This window comes from Apodemus sylvaticus, chromosome 14, assembly GCF_947179515.1.
Source record: "Apodemus sylvaticus chromosome 14, mApoSyl1.1, whole genome shotgun sequence".
Taxonomy (NCBI): domain Eukaryota; kingdom Metazoa; phylum Chordata; class Mammalia; order Rodentia; family Muridae; genus Apodemus; species Apodemus sylvaticus.
In genome coordinates this window covers 78,295,490-78,317,029 of record NC_067485.1, presented here as the reverse complement: position 1 = coordinate 78,317,029, position 21,540 = coordinate 78,295,490, and the positions used below count along the sequence as shown (strand labels likewise).

The following is a 21,540-nucleotide window of genomic DNA, read 5'->3' as shown; positions in this document are numbered from 1 at the left end:
CTCTGTCCATGTCACTTCTGTTCTGTCCAAAGTCCCCAAAGCAAACCAAATGGTTCAGAAACACACCTTGTCTAGTCAAAGTGATGGGTCTTAAAGGTAGGGCTCTATACAGTTCCTGTTCTCTATTAATCTCACCACTTGACAAGTCTCATTCAATTTTAATTTCCTTTAAAAGGTAAGGAGCAAGAATAGTGAGAAAGAAATGGTCAAAAGTCACATAATAAATTAATTTTGAGTTAGATCTTATCTTTGGGAAACTATTAGTCTGCTACTTCAAACAGAACGGTCCTATCCCAGGCACCCCTAAAGCATCCTTCTTGGTAAGAACTCAGCGGCAAAGCACCCCTCTTCCCAGCCTTCTGTCCTTGGGATGGAGCACAGAGCATGTGCTGTCACTATTCTCTTACATTCTGTGGTGCTTTTAAAAAGGTTTTTCTATCCAAGTGACTAAACAAAATTTTATTATGTTATAATACATTTTTCTCACAAAAGATATATTCCTATTTAAGTGAACTTTTTCCTTCTATTCCCATTAGGTAATTTTTCTTTTAAAATGCAAGCTTGCCTGTTTTCCTTTATCACTGGGTAGTTCCTGAGAATTTAGCTATGGATTACATTAGGCTATCAAGTCTGTTAGTTAAGAAAGTAAGAAAAACGAGGTAAGCGTTTCAGTGTAGAAGTTCTAATCAACCTATTTCTCTGGTAGGCAGATCATGGCACAGAATATTAAATGGCAATAAATTACATAATAATAACATTTCTGCCATTAAAAGTCAAATAGATTTTTATCTGCTTCATATTTCAGAACTTTACTACTACTTCTTTTTTTTTCCGTTTTTTTTTTTTGTTTGTTTGTTTGTTTGTTTTGAGACAGGGTTTCTCTGTGTAGCCCTGGCTGTCCTGGAACTCACTCTGTAGACCAGGCTGGCCTCAAACTGAGAAATCCGCCTGCCTCTGCCTCCCAGAGTGCTGGGATTACAGGCGTGCGCCACCACCGCCCGGCACTTTACTACTTCTTAAAAGAGAGCAAAATATTCTGAACATGGAAATAACACAGAGGTTCTGCATGGAGAGTATTCTCCTGCTGCATCAAGGTGTTCTATGATGAATACCAGCATCTTCTCTTACTAGTACACTTATTGCTTTATCATTCTTGAATGTGAAAAAGGGTCTACAAGCATGAAGTTAGGTAAACAACTGTAGCTTTGAAAGTGACCTGTTCAAGTCATGAGAGAAAAACAAGTGGGGATCATGTAGAAATAAAAAAGGGGAAACAGATACTATATGCATGTTCTAAAAACAAATCTTTGAACATTCACATCCTTGTAAGTTAAATAATACTGTCTTGCTTAAAGATGCATACCAAAGTCCTGAAAACAATGTAATTAGTTAAGACTCAGCCAAACATCTCTAGTTGTATGGTTATAGTAGAACTTCATGGTATGTAATGTTCTATTCAGATGTGAAAATTTGTGAATGGAACTGAGGGCCCTTTGTTTAAGCGTGGAGTATCCAGTTTTAAATGTGATCTGAAGACCACGCCTGTGCCAGCCTTACAGAGGTCTCTGCTCAAAAGCCCCCCAGGGCTTGGCCATGCCCATTTCTGACTTGGGCCCTGAGCTCTGGGCAGTAGACTAAGATTCAGACCGAGTCAGCATTCTCTATGAACTTATGTGGGGATGGCAGCTCTTTTAAGTGTCAAAAGAATTTTAAAACCTTATCTAAGGGGACATCAATTTTGGTATAAATTCCTCAATTATAGGAAATAAAAATAGCTAAATGCATATATGTAAATAAGTATATATGAGGACTGTTTTTTTATTTTTTTATTTTTTAACAGCACTTCTATTTTAATGGCTAAGCTGAAAAATGGCTGGAACTCCACACGTTTGGAGTGGCCTACACGGCAAAGGAAGTCTGAGCGTGAGGAACGGGATGGCAAGGGGTGCGAGACTGGAACCCTGCTCATTACTGTCTACCGTGTTCAATTTTCACCTGAGCTTGCCTTCAGGTAGGGGGGGTGGGATTGTCCTAAAAATGCATTGCACTGCAAGGAAAACACATTAATTATATATGTTAGGAATATCAAAGTCAAATGAATGTTCAAAAAAGACAATAGGCTTTGCAATGCTGATGTCACAACTCAAAAAAGTACAGTAAACACTTAATGACAATGCCATGCACACCCCTCCAACCCCTCCCACCCACCTTCTGAATTAATATAAAGAAGTTTCCCATAGAACATGACGCATGATGATCACTTAGCTCCCAGCATGCTTTGGAAGATGCAGCATTGCAAAAACAAACAAACAAACAAACAAAAAAATAAAATTCCAATCAAGGGGGAATTAAAAAAAAAAGAAGCTCAAACAATTACCATTTTTTTGAATATTAAATAAAATTGAAAAAAATTTGTTCAAATAGGAAAACACAGCTTCATATAACAGCACAAGGCCACCACCTCTGGAGAAAATCACCCAAACACAGACACAGTGTACATAACACGGCAGCACATGCACTCTCAAATGATCCTGTCAGACAATACGGAGTAAGTGATGGCATGTCACTTTTGGGATGTTCTTGTGCAGAATTCTGAAAGGTCACGACTCAAATCCCAGAGCGAGCACAGAGAGTGTGCGTCTCCACCTGTGGCATAGTTCAGCTTGCTAAGTCTCCTGTTCCTCAAGTCACAACCTTTTAGGAGGTTGGATTGAAGCATGGACATTTCTTTGTTGTTCACCTTTAAATAAGGGACCAATCTGATTATTCAGGAGACTGAAAATTAACACTTTACTGATAAATAGGAGAATTATTAACTTTCTTCAAAATTCTTGGGATGCAAAAACAAGTCTGTTGGACTACATTAAGATCTGTAATCAGGTGATCTGTTACAGTAGGGACCTGAGGTGGAGCGTGTTAGTGTAGTCCATACCAACCCTGCTGTGGCATGTATTCGATCCTCTAGGTCCACAATGACATTCTGCTTTGAGCGCCTCATATCTCAGGACCTGTGTTGCTCCAATAAAGGCTCAAAAGACAGCTGTAGGGCAAGTGGAAGGTTTCACTAGAGTACATTTCCAGTCATTACGAGGAAATGCAAGTGGCAAGAGAGAAGAGGGAACAAAGTGAGGAGGGAAAACAGAGAGAGGGGGATGAATATGAGTGAATAAAAAGCAAACTGGTGAGAGCTTAGGTCTGTGATTGTCATGTGAACAATCCACACAGGAGAGCTGCTTTACCATCCCCATCATTTGCACAAAGAAAACAAAGAAAGGGCAGATGATACAGTACCTCCATGGTCTGAGACTGATGCATGGCTTTGATTGCATTCTGTGCCATTGCCCTTGTAGAAAATGTGACAAACGCACAGCCTGTGGGAACAAGGGGACAGGGAGCAGGAAAGACAAAAACAACAAGACAAAAGGGTTGGACGCTTGTTAAACCAACACAGTCTACGAGAACGGCCACGAGACGACACTGTTCTCAGTAGTACATAAAAATAAACAGCTTCGCTCTTCCGTTTTATCTCATTTTGTTGTTTATTCACAGTGCTGAATTGCTAATCTGACCAAAGTAGAACAATTTATTCATTAGCTTTTTCTTTTTTTAAAGGGAATTAGGGAGCACGTTCCATACTTTTTTTGTTTTGTTTTTTAGGTTTGTTTTTTTTTTTCCACAAACTTTGAAAGCAGCAAAAGGTAACTTGCATTTTCTAAGTTAAAAGTGGGCTACTTAACATCTTCTCCTTGGCTGACGCTCTCTGCACTGACAGCATGCTACACTGTACAGAGGACTTTGTATTTCAAAATGCATCACTGAATTTTAAGAAATAAAGAATTCATCACCCCAAGAGTAAATTAGCAAATAAATTTCAAGAGCTCAAAATGTTAACAAATAAATATATCTAATTCATCTTGGATAGTTAAAAACATATAAATATAAACTGATGCTATTCAAATATAAGCAAATGTACCAAATCTACTACAAAGTAGTTATTACTAATTCTTAAAACAAACTATTACTCTGAGAAAATTCAACAGTGCATATGAGATAAATTACAGAAACTGTAATTTGTTTAAAAAATTTTTCATGACTTTGGAAGTCGTAACTTTCTGAGAGGACTCAGAGATTTGACCTGAAGTTTAACACACATAAGACAATGTACGTTTCTCTGAACATCTACTATGAGATCTACACAGCTTCCTGTACTCACTCCATCTGGCACTATAGCACAGCTAGCATCTGCAGAGCTGGCCCCTACCCCACACGGCAGCACTGGCCACCATGCAGGTCACCACTTGACTACAGGGCTCATTGCTCTTTGCACTAATAAAAACACTGCCTGGTGAAATTTACATTTTATTCATCATGTACCCTTGGGCTTAGAGAAAAAGGCTGTGAAATTAATGCAGATTCAGGCTGATTTTATAATAATACCACAGCACACTAAAAGCTTAGCTAAAGCGATGCAGACTTATTTCATTTACGATCTCTAATGACTTTAAAAGTGCATTGATTTTCAGCTTCTTTAGCCTTGCACAGTTTGAACTTAGGTATCAGCGAATAATTTAGTGTTCCACTCAATTTCCTCAAAACATTATTATTATTGCTACTTAAAAGATTCCCAAATGAAGCACATCTAAACACTGAGAGGCTGAAGCTCACTGTCATCTCAGAGCAAATGCATGAGGACAAAATTCTGGCATCAGCAGTATGAGATTGTTGCCCCTGTGGCCAATAAACAAAACAGAACATTCTACATTCAAGCAACCAGCAGATTGTTTGGTTTATGTAAACTGGTCAGTCATAAATATATTTTCTTCTTTTGTCCTGCACTGTATACCTAGTGAGAATATCAAATCAATATTGCTGCACTGCCTTCTAATCAAACAGCATTAAGAGAAAGCAGTATCTGTCCACCGTCCCCAGTGTACAATGGCATCCAGTCGTAAAAGGAACTAAATGTGTACTTTTTTTGCAACACATCGTGAAAAGTTCCCAGAACACAGGAAGCTCATCCCATATTCCTCCCATTAGCTGAGAAGATCTTAAGAAGCAAGCAAGAAGGTCGGCTTGCTTGAACACTGACTGTTGCATGTGGTTCTTTGACAGACAGCAGTGACAAGGCCTACTATAAACATGTTGCATGGACCTAGACATGACTACAGCATGCCATCCATAGAAACAATGGCCTTTTCTCTCTCAGGTGTCTGGACTACGTGTGTGACAGTGTGTGACACAAATGGCAGTGCCTCTGCTGGACTCCATATTGATGCTAAGGTCTGAAATTATAGCCTTAAATTGATCATCTGTTTTAAAGTAATACCGCTTCAGAATGATCATCACTGAAATTACAGAGGGAATAAGACTAAGAGATTTTAATTTTTCCACTCCTTCTTTGAGGCTACAATGAAGACCAAATCATCTAGCAGAGGTATGTTTGAATGCATACAAAGAAAGCATGGACTGAATCTGCTTTAACGGTCACGAAGATTGTTATGTTCACTTAGTTTGCTCATATTATGTAAGGAATGTGTGCCTAGCTGACAGTTTCCAAATGGAGGTTAAAAACGCATTAGAAACATGTAAAATGTCAATAAGAATCAATAAGGCAAGCTTATTCATTTATCACAATTTCACACAAGTAAATTGTAAGTAACCATTGTGAGAAGATAAAGCAATTAGCAGGCATAATAAAATATCATTTCAAACCATTGCCCTCTCCTTTAAGAATCCTGCAAATAAAAAACCCAAACAGTGCTTCTAATTTTACAATCCTAACCCATTCAAAAAATGACCTGACAAATGTGATGACTTCTTTAATCTTTTTATTCTACTGGCAGTGTGCAGGAAAAGAGAGAAGCTGTCTCCTTAGGGGCTTCTGTCAAGTTCTTTATTGTGTGCTGTACTCAATTAGGAAGAAAAAATTGTGTCATTTAAAAAGTGGGAATGCATGGTGAAAAATTTTACTTTGGATGCAGTTAAGCAACTTAGGAGCCTACTGGTTTTTGGGATACTAAAATTTATTAACCTTTGTAATTTCTCTGTATCAGGAGAGGTTGTGGTAGTTACATGGATATATTCTAATCTACTTTCAATACAGATCTAAACATGGTAGTGCTCCAGGCCCAGGTCTCGGATGTGTGGCTCTTTATCAACACAGGATCAGAAGAGCTCCACTGTTAAAACTGGCTATTGCCTTTACTACAGCAGAGCCAGAAGGCTTTCCCTTGGTCCTTTCTTCTTTATGAAGTGGCACTGACTGAGTCCTGACAGGACAGTTCCTTAAATATTTAGGACTATAAATCATCAGCCCTTAACTATTTAAGCCTGTAAATGCACCATCTTGGCAAATAGTCCTCTTGTAATTGACCTCAATGCTGGAGAAATCAGACTGGAGGAAAAAAAGATAGACATTTCTTTCATTTTTGGTTTGGCTATAGTATCATATATGCACATCACTGTCTTAAAACTGCCAAATATATATAAAAGAAAAAAAAATTGTGGCTAACCTGTAGTTACTTGCAATTATTGTCTCCCCTTTGAGAACGTCAGAGATTACTATTAGGAATGAGGAATGGAATTTTTCTTATTTCAGTGAGACTGCCTTCTTGCTGCTAAAACAGATGACTGACTGGAGAAAGGTTTCACAAAGAGATTTCCTCCTACAGACAGGTTCTAAGGAAAGTTCAAAGCCCCATCAAAGAGGGTGGGTGCTTGGGATATATCTACCACATTTGCCGTTTCAGTAGAAATGGCATCTTTCCCCCATTTCCTTTCTTTTTCTAAGACAGTGTTTTTCTCTGTGTAGTTTTGCCTGTCCTGGAACTTGCTCTGAAAACCAGGCTGGCTTTAAATTCAAGAGATCCGCAGGCCTCTGCCTCCCATGTGTGCCACCACTGACCACTAATAGGGGTCAAGAGAATTTTATAGAACTAGATGAATTCTTGCTCCATAATAAACTAATCAAAATCTAAACCGAAAGAAACCCCAAAGTTAGAAGTCCTTTTAAAAGCACTGAGGATGCCAGGGTCTCTTGTTCTTGTGCTTTTTTCAAAGGGGTATAGAGCTTGCTGTATCTCAAAAAGAAGCAACAGGATTTAAGTTACTGTAAGCATGAAGGAGGCTTCAAACTAGGAAAAAAGTTACTTATAATTCAATCACCACCTAACAAAGATTAATGCAGCCAATTCCTGCTGCATCTTTTCAATACTGGCAGGAAGGATCAAACACACAGTATGGCATAATACTTGGGCATATGCATTAGTAATCTAATCTATCAATGTTGGGTTAGGATGTTGAAAACTGACATTAACACGTCAGTTATTCATTTATGGCATCTACATTTGGGTACAGACTAGGACCTACTTAGCAGCTGGGAAGATCTCATCACTTAGATGGGGCTGCAAGACTAATTGGAACGAGATGGCATAATGTAGTTAGTATTCCAAGTGACATGTGATGAAAATTTCCAATGCAGATGAAGATTTAGGTACTGGGTGGACAAAACTAAACTGATCAAGACAGTCTAGTCCACATACCTGTACTGAACACTCAAAAGGCCTATCTTAATATACTACTTGAATACAAACAAGGACTTAACTGCTAAGCCCAGTCTGTGCTCTTCCCTGAAAACATTCATATGTCAAGGGTTTAGGCAAGGGAATGTTGGAACACAGCTGGAATACCTTATACAAGGAGAAAGAAAGTTACCTTAAATGGTAGTGAAGATTCTACAACAGTTTGTGGGAAAGAAGAATGAAATGAACTTTTTCCACCAACTCCAAGTATACTCAACTGTTATTGTGCACCAAATTTCATAGGTTAGATCTCGCTAACCTTTGTGACTATGTATCAGTGAGAAGATGTTTATGTAAGTTAAGCATCCTACAGTAACACTGATAAATATGTGCATTTGGTGTGGAAGCTTACGTGTGCTTCTGAGCATAGATGTCTCGCTGCAAATGCACAAAAGAGTTGTGCTGACCCACGTGCTTTTTCCTGGAGAGCTGTCAGGCACCTGAGAGGTGCAGCTAGCTGTCCTTGCACAATGGTCAAGTATTGATGTGAAACTGTCTGAGAGTGATGAGCAACCTGCTTTCAAAAACAGGAGAGGCAGTGAAAGAGTGACCATGCCCAGTGGAGGAAAGGCCTTAGATTTGGGCACAGGGCCCTTTGTATGCAATGAGAGAGAATGTTTGCAAGGTAGCTCTGTGTGAGAGGCAGGTGCTAGGTTCTTTCCGTGTAGACAGTTGTAAGTGTCTCCTGAGAGTCTGTCCTGCCACATGGACTGTCGCCTGTGTTCTTCCCATCCCTCAAGGATAATGGCTCTGACAGAAAGGATAAATTGGCCCTGATAGGGACTCTGTGAGCCCTGACAGCTTTTAGACCTCTATGATGATGAGTGGTGTCCTCAGTCAACATGTCTGAGGAGCCTCAGCAGTGTGCTGACACCCGTGAAAGTGTGAGTGTCCCGCTTCTCTCACAGGGCAGCACTAGTCCCCACTTCCTGTCTGGATGGGCACATACAGACCGTGAGTGCAGAGCTGTGTGCCTGCTGCCCGCCTTCCCGATGCTTGGATGCTTGGCTTAGACAGCGAGGAAGTGGCATCTGGTTCAGTGCCTCTGCTGTGCAGGGAAGGGAAGCGGGTTGAAACAGCTCAGGAGGAATTCAAATGGCTGATGTGCAGAGGATGAGTGGTGGGGGAGGCCTGCTTGACTAGTTATCTTCAGACTTATAGCTGAAATGTGTAAACCCAGGAAGGTGAGTGGCCAAGGTCCTGAGTGTGCCTGCCCTTTGTCATCACTAACATCTCTTGCAGGCACGCTCTGCTCCTACTGAGGAGTGTGTACCCTGGTTGATATAAGGTACTCCAGAGCAGCCGTGCTTTCATTCTACTTGATTTTCATTTATTATTATTTTTTCAGCAGCTGAGCTAGCAACAGACACTGAGGAAAAAAAATGCCAAGTATCTTTCATCTGGAGTACCACTAATGGGAGACATTTACTAATATTTTATTGAAAACTGAAATTCTTTATGAGAATAAAATAGTACCATGAAAGAGAATTATTCTTTTACCAAATACAGTGATTCATGAGCAGGCCTCTGGGTCCAGAAGTCCCTAGGTACTATTAATTGAAAAATGCACCCTGTCTGTCTTTGTATTTCAGAAAGAATGGTCATAAGGGAGGATTTTCCTTTTTCTAAGAGGGAATTTTCACCACTTCATCAGAATGACTTTTCTGTTTAACGCTGGGGTGGGGTGGTATTTTCTTCTTTTCATTGAGTACATCCATTTTCATTGAGCACAACAAAAAATGACTGACAAGGCTCCTATAGCTTACTATAGGAACTGGCTATTCTAGGGTCACTGTGTGGGCTAATCAACCAAATGGCAGAGCAAAGCGGCCAAGTTCTCCTATTGAGCAGTGACTGTTCTGCTCTTTCCCATGAATACTAATACAAACCGAAAGCCACCTGAGCTGTTTCAACCTGCGTCCCTTCCCTGCACAGCAGAGGCACTGAGCCAGGGGCCACTTCCTCACTGTCTAAGCCAAGCATCCAAACATCGGGAAGGCAGGCAGCGGGCACACAGCTCTGCACTCACGGTCTGTATGTGACCATCCAGACAGGAAGTGTGGGCAAAGCCAGGAAGTGGGGACTAGTGCTGCCCTGTGGGAGAAGCGGGACACTCACACTTTCACTAATGTCAGCTTCTGACTGGGTAAACTAAGAGACAGAAATAGGAAATCAAATGGACTTCCTCTTTGGATTGATTGGAAAAGTACAGTTGGATAACTGTTGATAACTACTGTCAAGCTGCTGTAGTTTATGGAGGGAGGTGTGTGGTCTTATTGAGGGGGAGGGTCTGGAAAGAGAAGGGTGACCCCTACTGATGTGACCCCCACTGATTCCTACAGAGGTCACAAAACTGTAGCGTTCCTCATGGCTTTAAACATAACTTTCCCTTCTATTGTTGGGACAAAAGAAGAGTCTACGGTTTTCTTCAGGTCAAAGTCGTTTTCGATCACTCAGAGGGTGGGACTGGGAACTAGAGGCTGGAGAAGATAGGGCAGGCCAGGTCTAATTCCTATGAGGTCCTAGTTTTGTTCTGTACAGTGTGAGTATGACACTCTTTCTAGGCTAGTATGGCTATTATGAGGACGACATTTTTTACACATTTTATTCAGGCAAGCAGAGAAGAGTCTGGTTGAGCATCCGTTTCCATCGTCCACCTTCCCTCCTTTTGCCCAAATCCGCTCAATGTGAGGATGGAAAGGGGGTAAATATCCAGGGCAGCCCGCCAGCCTCCCATGGGACCTGGCCTAATATGCTGGCATTAGACCTTTTCACCTGGAGAAGTAAGGATGATCATTTTGGTTACAGAGAAACGTTAAGGTTGGATGACTGGATCACATGAGATGTACTGCAAGCTGACCCCTGCTGTCTGTGAGGCCTACGATGCCTACCTCTCCCTTGATTGTGACACAGAGTTCCAATTAGCACCTAAGGAAGAAGACTTTACAGAGAGCACACTCACCTCGACTCAGCCCGTCAGGTCCCCGGAGAATCCGGCATTCTTCTATCTGACCGAATGGAGAAAACATCACTCTGATATCATTCTCGTTACATTTCTTGGAAACCATTCCTATGAACAATTTTCGGTCTTCCACAGCTAGGAGATAAAAATAACAAACGAACAAAGGCCACATCATCTTTTTTTCTTGTAACCAATCATTCATTACCACATCAAGCTATGCTTGGCCATGTGAGAATGAATGCAGTCCTAAAGCTAACTGCACACCTGTATCTGCCCCCCTAACTCCTGCACACCCCATTCTCACCTCTTTTCCACCCTGACCTTAAGAACAATTTGTTTAGCTTCTAACTAGTCAGGCTAGTTACTTGAAGCAGAAGTCAACTCTAGAGGAGAAAACTTGTTCCTTGAGAATCATGTCTGGTAGGGGCAAACCCAAAACAGAAAAGCAAGGAGGAGAAAAATATTTATATAGCCTATGAGGCCAAATTACAACTGATTTCAGGACAGTGCTTGCTGCCTTTCTAGGAGAGGTCCTTGTAAAAGCTGTCTGAGGTGCCCCTAGAGGTAAGACCGCTTATCTTCTTGCTTCACTGTATCTGTTCTCAGGATTAAGTGTGGGTCAGGGAGGAGAGAGATAGCTGTAGCAGAGCCCTGGATTAGGCTTTGACACAGTCAGTATGTGCATAGCTTTTGCTACTGAGCCTGTATCATCATCTTGTCATTGCTATTTAAAAGTGATAATTACTTTGGTTTCTTTTAGCCTGTATAGAGTAGGTCTCATTTCCATGTAAGCAGTAATTGTTTATGTGGATTTTTTTGGGTGCTGGTCTACTAGAACTCATGTTAAGGCATGGATAGGAGCCCCCTAGGACTGGTTAGTTTCTCATAGCACTGCTGCAACTCAGTGATTTACTCTTAAGTGACACTGACCTCAAGCCCTATGTCTGTGCTGCCCCATACATGGCCAATGCCACGTGCATGACTTCACTGAACTCTTAAAAGGGTCTAGTATGACTGAAAAACAAACTTTTTATGCTATATCATTTTAATGTAAAGTTTCAAGCCTTTCCTATCTATTATATTGGTAAATGCAGCTCTGAAAAACCCAAGTGAAGCAGCTAAATGTTCTTTATCATAGAATTCCATGTAATAAGAAGAGGACTTATCTGTCTATAAAACAGATTCTGAGTCCCTAAGAGGGAAAGCAACTTTCGTAGGGTCACTTAGGAAGTATGTGGTCTAAGATGGACACACCCCACTTTTCTACCAGAGACCTCTGTTCTTCCTTTACTGATTCTTGTAGGCTGGAGGAGGTAGATGAGCCTTAAAGGCAGGAGAAATGGTCATGACTAAAGGACTGTGCTGTTTTAGTGTTGTCATTGATCTGAAATGTAACCCTGCTACCCATCTCACCTTTGTCAGCTAAGCTTCCTTTTCTTTCTCTTTCCTTAGTGCTGCAGAGAAGGCCACACACTTCCTGTCTCAGTTAACTGATGCACTAGGGCACTAGAGCAGTGCGTACAATGCCCCTTCTTACAGCCAGAAACTTTCTAAGACAACTCAGAGGTCTAGGGAGCTTTTAATGTCATCCTGAGATGAAACTTAGGAAATAAAGGCAGAATCTGGAGAGATTTGTAGTGGGAGTGGGGAAAGAAGGTACTGACCATATAAGGGACAACGTCAGGAGCACACTGGTACAACTGAAAAAGGAAAAAGATCTTATGATCAGAGAATGGGCTCAATGAACAAGGAGAGTGATAGATTTAAATGTCACTGGATAGGCTATTTATTTGGATTAAAAAAAGTTCAAGTACTGTTCTTTTTATACCTTTGGAGGAAGTGAAATTCCAGTGATCTATTAGCAAAAGCCTAGTGGTCCAGGGCACCAAACTTCAGCAAGCTCAGATCTCTTAATGAGGAGTCTTTATAGTCTCCTGGCCTGTACCATTAGACGCTACCTGGGAGCTCGCCCCTGAATACGAGCACTGTGGTCAACAGGCCCATGACGGAGCCGTGGAAATGGATGGGGAAGGAAGGGAAGACAGCTAGTCTCCACTTCTTATTATTTTCTCTTCAGGACTCCTCGACCTACCAAACCATGACTGGCAGCTGTATGAGGAAAAAAATTCCTGCCATATTTCTTATCTTGAAGAAACTTGCTTTAGTTCTTTAAAATAAAAGCAGAATTTAAAATTTTTATTTGGATTCTAATTTCACTGCTAAACTTGTAATGACAGTGTTTACTTAAAATAATTTTATACTTGATAGTACCATAGTAAATAAATAAACATGCACATCCTGAGTAAGCTAAACTATGATACCCCCTACCTAAGATGAACACTCTGAAAATGGAAATCACTTAAGAGAAGATGCTGACTTCTGGGTACCACTAAGAATAAACTCAACCAGATTTCAAGGAGGAATACAACTCTTCTTTAAAATATCATTAGCTAAGAAATGAAGGGGAGTGGCCTCTGTATGCTAGTAAAAATGTTCTTTTTTGTGTGTGTGTGTTTGAGGCTAGTATTTAATTTTTAATCAGTGAGATTATGGATTGCTTAAATTAATCTATGGTATCCAGGGTAGTCTGGTAGGTGCTTTAGGGGAATTTAAAAACAAAAATAAGTTCCTTTCTCTTTGAGACAAAACCATTTTTCCCAAGGATGCTACTGAGCTGAGCAGGGACTGACTCTTACATATGAGTGATGCCTGCCTCACAGATAACAGCACAGCCACAGGCCTCTAGACTTGTGCTCAGTAAACACCTCCTCTCATGGGGTAATGAGAAAGGGTTAATAGTTTGAGTAAAAGGGGAACTTCTTCAAGTTAGAGGTCTAGAAACTTCATTTTAAAAACATCCCTAATTGTAAGTCTGTGCTAACACCCTGGTATACAATCTGTCAATGTCACACCTGGATTTGGGGCTGCTTGAATTAATTAACAACTTTCCAATGTGTTGGTGCTAACATATGGCATTTAATTACTGCCTCCAAATCTGCAAGTGGTTCCACTTTGAATTTCAAAATTATTTTCCCATCTTCTAGCAAATCAGAAAGTGACTGCATGAAAATACTGAGTGATTCCTATTTTTAATGGTGGCTTTGAAGGTTTTCACCTTCCCATGAAAACAGTTACCATGACTTCGGCTAGCTCTAAGCTTGACAACAAGACACAGAGGTTTCAGAGCCTTGAGAAAAAAGACAGGTCTTGATTAGCATTTTTGGATTCTAGGTCCCTCAACACATTGTAAGGTTGGAAGGCTAAAACAGAAGGTCTTATATGATCTCTCTATAGAGCATCTTCCTTGAAATCGGAAGCATGGCAACAGTCAATACTGGCTGTAGCCAATGAGAGCCAAGCACAGCAAAGAGGCGAGCTCCTGCTTCAGCTAGTCTCACTCATCACCAGCCTCAGAGGTTGTGCTTAAGTCCTGCACAGACGGCACATTCCACAGCAGAGTAGAGGATGGAAAGCCGCTGAAGAGGGAGAACTGCAGGGTGCAGGAAAATATACGGATCCAGAATGGAAGAGAGTAACTGTGCTTCTGCTAGTTAGTGCAAGCCCTGGTATCCATAACTCCTCAGATACGCTTCCCACATGGTTGTCGCTCAGGTTTCTATAGTAGAAAAATAACAAGAAAGCTGAATTCCGATAACGTATTCGCATTGGGTACTCCATTAATTATTACTTATCTGGAGTGTTGTTGTTGTTATTATTATTATTATTATTATATTTTTCTCTAGATATTTGGGATAGTAGCACAGGAAAAAAAGCATGGATTAGCATGAATGTGTGAGAGGATGCAGATTTATTTATTTTCTATCAGTTATTTTATTTATTTATATTTAAAATGTTATAATTCATCCCAGGTTTCCCCTCCACAAATACCCTATCTCCCCCTCCCCTGCTTCTATGAGGATGCTCTCCAATCGGCCCACCTACTCCCATCTCACTGCCCTAGCATTCCCCTATGATGGGGCATTGAGCCTCTGCAGGACCAAGGGCCTCCCCTCCCAATGATGCCAGGTAAGGCCATCCTCTGCTACATATGTGGCTGGAGCCCTGGGTCCTTCCATGTGTACTCTTTGGTTGGTGGTTTAGTCCCTGGGAGCTCTGGAGGGTACAGATTTAATGACAGCATTTGAAGTGTGGTGGGTTATGGGAGCACTGCAGGCTTAGGAAGTCCATTCAGTACGACCCAAGAGTACAGGGCTGAGGTACAAGCACCTGACATTTCTGGGCTCACTAGAGTTTCCCTATATCAGACTGTAATGACTAGGGATCCAAATGGTGACTGTTTTGCTGGAATTCACTTGTCCATAACTAAGTGATCTTGATTAGCAGTTCTTGCTCAGAAAATAGATAATTTCAAAATCTGAGCACACAGATAATGAAGACAGCCACTCTCTAGCTGTGATGAGTCCTTTGTGCTATATATAAATGTCAGCAAACTCAATACAAGTGCGATTAGAGCTCGTTATGCTCCCTTCACTGCTATAGGAGCTATTGAGAGTCTAAACCAAAGACATCTTTGTGTTTTTATGTTTCTGAAGCTATGCTTACCTGTCAGAAATGCCATGAGGAATCAAAAAAGGCTGCAACACTTATGAGTTACAAAAGTGTGCATGTCTTCTGATTCCTAAGGTAGGTCCAAAGGGAACTGTAAGCTGTTCATATCTATGCAAGACAAAGTTCCATTTGAACTTCCATAACAGAGTTCTTGAAATATAATTGTAAGTTTGCTCTCATGTTTTCAACTTTTCCAATCAAAAATTCAGAAAATGGAGGCAAAGGAGAATACACCTATGTGCAGTTTTGTGGGTTCTAGTCTGTGTACAGGCTTATCCTGTGAACAGTCTGGGGTGACAGGTCAGGGACATTGAGAAGGCAACAAAATGTTTCTCTCAGTTTGTAAACTATGCTGCTAATTTACCACTAGCATAACCCAGCAAACAGTGTTTCTAGTGTGCTAGGTATTATGCTACGCTCGTTTCTGTGGTGGACTATTTGGTAAATTTCCCCTATAGGAAATCTGGCACTTTTGGAGAAGGTTCTGGAACCTTTAGGACATGGAGCCTTACTGGAGGAAGCATGTTACTAGAGGTGAGCTCTGAGTGTTTCTACAGCTCCACCTCACTCCAGGGCACTCTGTTTCCTAGGTGTGGTTGAGGGCTTGAGACAAGATCTCTAAGCTTCCTGCTCTGGTCTCACGCCACCATGCCTCCCCTGAAACTATAAGCCCAAATAAACCCCTTCATCTTCAAGTTGCTTTTAGTCATGGTATTTTTTCTTTTTTTTTCCCAGAGCAACAGAAAAGTAACCAACTCAGAAGTTGGTACCGGAGAGTAGGGTTGATTTTGAGAAGAACCTGGGCATGTTGCTTTCTGGAGCAGTGTGGAAGACATTGAAACTTTGGATTAGAAAAGTAGTTCAGTGTTGCATGTTCTAATGGGACTGTTAAGGCAGAAGTGCCGCGACTAGTAAAGACCTGGTTCCAGAGGCTTCACCGGTGTGAGTTGGAAGCCAGCCTGGTCTATGTAGTGAATCCCAGAACACTCACAGTCTCTCTTTTAGCACAAGCTTTAAGCATTAAGCTTCCCGGTGTTCTATGTCCATCCAAGCTGTATGTTTTCTTTCTTTCTGCCCTTTGCTCTTTCTCACTATAGGCCTCCATGAGAGGTGTTAGTCATTGCCAGACTCAGATGCAACACTGTGCTGATTTGACATTTTCTCTACCAAAGAAATTAGGTACAGGGCCACACAGAAAGACTCTGTCTCACAAACAAACAAACAAACAAACAAACAAACAAACAAACATATGCCTAATTGCTTCAACAGAGAAGATACTGATAATGCAATAAAATGGGACATAGGTCTGTCTGAAGCTGGCGGCTAACATGGCAGTTAATCCAGATGGTACTGGCTTTGCAGGCACGAAGATTCAGGAGGGAGGTAATTGTGCATTCTTTCTCCATAGTTTTAAAGAGCAACTGAGGCCAGACAACATGTGGTGTCTGTGAGAAGGCACAAGAGGCCATTACATGAAGCTATGAAAGTGGAGCCTGGTTGTAAGTGAAGACTAAAAGATGTTGGAGATGTCAGGGCCACGAAACATCTCCCAAGCAGAGCTAACTGTAAGGGGAAGAATCAGCTCACACAGAGATGGATGCTACAGCCAGCAATGCTGGGAGGCTTAGACACTTAACGCCATTTCAATCTAAAGCCCTAGGCATGGGGCACGGAGCTGTAGGAGTTGGTGTTTTCCCTGATGTGTTTGGTCTTGCTTTGACCAGTATTTTCTTACTATCTTCCCCTTCCCTCCTTTTGGGATTTTCTTTATTTATGTTGGAGGTATGTAATTTACTTTTTGGTTTTACAGGGGTGGGGTCACAGTTAAGAGATTGCCTTGATATTCAAAACAGACTTTGAACTTCTGAGCAAGGTTGAAACTTGAAGAACTACAGGGACTTCTGAAGGTGGACTAAATCCATTTTGTATCTTGAGATGGCCGGCCAGGAGGCTTTGAGGGCCAGGGAACTGGGTGTGATGATATGAGTACAAATGCCCGTAGGTCGTTCTTGATTATTTGGTACATGCTGAAGCTTGCTTATCTACTGCCCTGGACAATTTGGGGCATTTTAAAGTGCTTTTTATTATAGTAATAAGGATATCAAAATCCTCCTCAGCTTTTGAGATCATGAAAAATTTGGAGCAAATGGTTTGGTCTGTAGTAGTTTTAGACTTAACCGAATACTGTGTCCAGGGTTGACACTGGAGAATAAAAGCAGTGCAACTCTGAGAACTCTTGGCAGGAAAGGGTACACACACTAACAGCAGAGAAGAAAATATACCATATTTCAATACTTGGGCATTTCCAGTCCTATGCGCTCACCTCCAATATATGATTTGGGTATTTATAAATCCAACCCAAAGCTACAAAATAAGACAGACCAGTTTCAACAGACTTTCATTCCATGACTTTTGCTCCAAAATAATTTAGAGACGTTTGGAGACAAAGGATAGGTAGAGTATCTCTTGGTGGCTACAAACTCCATGACGACATAACCGGACAGAATTTGTCCCACATGACTCATCTGTTTGCTACTAAAGAGTGTCTGGGACAGACATGGCTTTCTTTAGAGAAAGGCATGCTCAACAAAGAATGCTATCTCCCAGCATACCTCCGGGAGGTAATAACTAACATTTTAATAAGTGTTCTGTCATCCGGGCCGTGGTGATAACAAGCCTCTAATCCTAGCACTTGGGAGGCAGAGGCAGGCAGATCGCTGAATTTGAGGCCAGCTTGCTCTGTAGAGAAAGTTCCAGGACAGCCAGGACTACACAGAGAGAGCCTGTCTCAAAAAAGTGTCCCATCATTTATAAAGACTGCAGCAAATATCTTACTTTGAGACTCAAGAGGAAACAAAAAGCCAAGCCATAAGGCAGTTACCACTATTCCTCTTTTATGAATGAGCAGATGCAAATTTCCCTATTTAAGGACGATAATTAGGTATTAAGTCATTAAAATGAATAAAGTTCCCTGTCAGGGTCATAGTCTTTTGTTTTGTTTTCTTCAGGTTTACTGTTGCAATGCCATTCCCTAGACACCTTTTCGTGGTGTACAGGAAATGATAAATGAGTAGCGAAGGAAGGAAGGAAGGGAGGGAGGGAGGAATCTGACCATGGTCTCTCACATAAGGAAATGGTAGACTTTTGGAAGTTTCTTGTGATAAATGTCATTATTTACACTAAAACAGTGTAGGGAAGATATGGCAGCTTTGGGAAGTACAGGCTGAGAAGGTAGGAGAAATGCAACAGCATCTGCTCAGAAAGAGGGTAAGTGACAGAATAAGCCCTGTTTCTGACAAATCAGTGCTGGCAACCCTTGTGACAACTTGGGAGTTCTCTTCCAAACTTTCCAGTCTGTGAAGAAGCCAGAAAATGGGATGCACTGCAATTAGCCATAAAGTACCTCGTGGAGAGACTCAGAACCCAATCATAATTTACATTTGCAGATATATAGATCTCTAAGTGCATGGCTTCTGCCCTGATTACTAATTAATGAGGTGCGAAGCTGCCTGCTAGAAGGAAACAGGGCTGATTATGTCAGTCCTGGGGGACAGAGAAGCTCTTTGGTCCACGACGTGGATGGTTCTTTTGAATATACATTTTAGAAAGTTAAAAGAACAAAACTGGGACAGGAGGCTTATAGAGATGGGAGAAAAATTTGTAAAAAAATATGGACTATCAACTCTGAAGTGCCTTGAAGAGGCAAATCTCAATTTTATTCTAGATCTCATCAAATACACATTTATTCTGCAACTGTATGTTCATTTAATCAGCAGACTTCATTCTGAATGGTTCTGATGCAAATGTCTTGGTACAATTAGAGAAGAATACAGTAAGACAGCCAAAGAGGAGCAATGAGAGAGAACGGTAGCCTGCTCTCCAGGGGCTGCTCACTTTCCACTCATGTCCTTCCCACCCGTCAGGCTGCTTTTCCACTCACACCCTTCCCACCCATCAGGAGTACACCAACACTAGCCAGACCCCACATGGCCACCACGTAGGGCAAGGCTTAAGCAGACAGTCTCCAGTCTTCTCCATGTGCTGAGTCCAGGAGCAGTAGCTGTCCACCTTCCAGAGGGAACAACAGCTAGAGCTGGCTCCCCTCCCCGACCTGAAGTAATCTACAGTAGCAGGCACTATTCAATCAGACAGTCGGTCGCCACCTACCGTTTGACTTTTCACTATCTGCAGGTTTCATCTGAATGGGATGATGCATCTAAAAATATAAAAGTGAGAAAGTAAAGGCAGATTGAACAACTGTAAAACCAGCTTCAGAATGTGATACTATTCAAGTACTGCTATGATTACAAGGATCCATCATTAATAACATGGCCTCTAAGAGGTTATATTACCTTAGTTTGTTCCCTCAGTTTTATGTTCAGGAACCTAACCTTCAAGCCGGGAGCAGTGGAATAGTACTTAAGAGCTTGAGCTTGGAAATAGGAAACTTGGCTTTGCGTTAAATATAACCTCTACCTCTATATTATATGTAATTCTATCTGAAATCTATTAGAGCTACGGAACCTGGGCTAGTGTGAGTTCTCTAGTGTAGCCCTCTCATCTGCAATGGGATTAGATAACACCGGCAGAACAGGGCTGTGAGGGCTCAATGCACACACATGGGAAGTGCTGATACATGAGCAGAGCCAGGGAATGATGAGGACGTTGGGGTGACGGCCGCACTCCTTACATGATGACATGTCTGTATATAAGGACGTTGGGGTGACGGTTGTACCTCTTACATGATGACATGTCTGTATATAAGGATGTTGGGGTGACGGCTGCACTACTTACATGATGACATGTCTGTATATAAGGACATTGGGGTGACGGCTGTACCTCTTACATGATGACATGTCTGTATATAAGGACGTTGGGGTGACGGCTGCACCTCTTACATGATGACATGTCTGTATATAAGGACGTTGGGGTGACAGCTGTACCTCTTACATGATGACATGTCTGTATATAAGGATGTTGGGTGACGGCTGTACCTCTTACATGATGACATGTCTGTATATAAGGATGTTGGGGTGACGGCTGTACCTCTTACATGATGACATGTCTGTATATAAGGACGTTGGGGTGACGGCTGTACCTCTTACATGATGACATGTCTGTATATAAGGATGTTGGGTGACGGCTGTACCTCTTACATGATGACATGTCTGTATATAAGGACGTTGGGGTGACGGCTGTACCTCTTAGATGATGACATGTCTGTATATAAGGATGTTGGGTGACGGCTGTACCTCTTACATGATGACATGTCTGTATATAAGGATGTTGGGGTGACGGCTGTACCTCTTACATGATGACATGTCTGTATATAAGGACATTGGGGTGACGGCTGCACTCCTTACATGATGACATGCCTGTATATAAGGATGTTGGGGTAATGGCTGTACCTCTTACATGATGACATGTCTGTACATAAGGATGTTGGGGTGACGGCTGTACCTCTTGCATGATGACATGTCTGTATATAAGGATGTTGGGGTGATGGCTGTACCCCTTACATGATGACATGTCTGTATATAAGGATGTTGGGTGACGGCTGTACCTCTTACATGATGACATGTCTGTATATAAGGATGTTGGGGTGACGGCTGTACCTCTTACATGATGACATGTCTGTATATAAGGACATTGGGGTGACGGCTGTACCTCTTACATGATGACATGTCTGTATATAAGACGTTGGGGTGACGGCTGTACCTCTTACATGATGACATGTCTGTATATAAGGACGTTGGGGTGACGGATGTACCTCTTACATGATGACATGTCTGTATATAAGGACGTTGGGGTGACGGCTGTACCTCTTACATGATGACATGTCTGTATATAAGGACGTTGGGGTGATGGCTGTACCTCTTAGATGATGACATGTCTGTATATAAGGATGTTGGGTGACGGCTGTACCTCTTACATGATGACATGTCTGTATATAAGGACGTTGGGGTGACGGCTGCACTCCATACATGATGACATGTCTGTATATAAGGATGTTGGGGTAATGGCTGTACCTCTTACATGATGACATGTCTGTATATAAGGATGTTGGGGTGACAGCTGTACCTCTTACATGATGACATGTCTGTATATAAGGATGTTGGGTGACGGCTGTACCTCTTACATGATGACATGTCTGTATATAAGGATGTTGGGGTGACGGCTGCACCTCTTACATGATGACACGTCTGTATAGAAGGACGTTGGGGTGACGGCTGTACCTCTTACATGATGACATGTCTGTATTTAAGGATGTTGGGGTGACGGCTGTAACTCTGACATGATGACATGTCTGTATATAAGGATGTTGGGGTGACGGCTGTACCCCTTACATGATGACATGTCTGTATATAAGGACGTTGGGGTGATGGCTGCACTCCTTACATGATGACATGTCTGTATATAAGGATGTTG

General features: G+C 41.6%; 1 protein-coding gene across 13 annotated transcripts in view; it reads right to left on the bottom strand.

Annotated features, from left to right (window-relative positions):
- The window catches only part of Celf2 (CUGBP Elav-like family member 2), a 513,597-nt gene that overhangs the window by 59,722 nt on the left and 432,335 nt on the right, over positions 1 to 21,540 (bottom strand). For all 13 annotated transcript variants that reach the window (XM_052157034.1, XM_052157033.1, XM_052157039.1 and 10 more), the window contains 3 exons: positions 19,279 to 19,327; positions 10,543 to 10,677; positions 3,292 to 3,371 (listed from right to left, as the gene is read on the bottom strand). In XM_052157034.1, the coding sequence (XP_052012994.1) occupies positions 3,292 to 3,371; positions 10,543 to 10,677; positions 19,279 to 19,327 (264 nt within the window). The remainder of the gene's footprint in view (positions 1 to 3,291; positions 3,372 to 10,542; positions 10,678 to 19,278; positions 19,328 to 21,540) is intronic.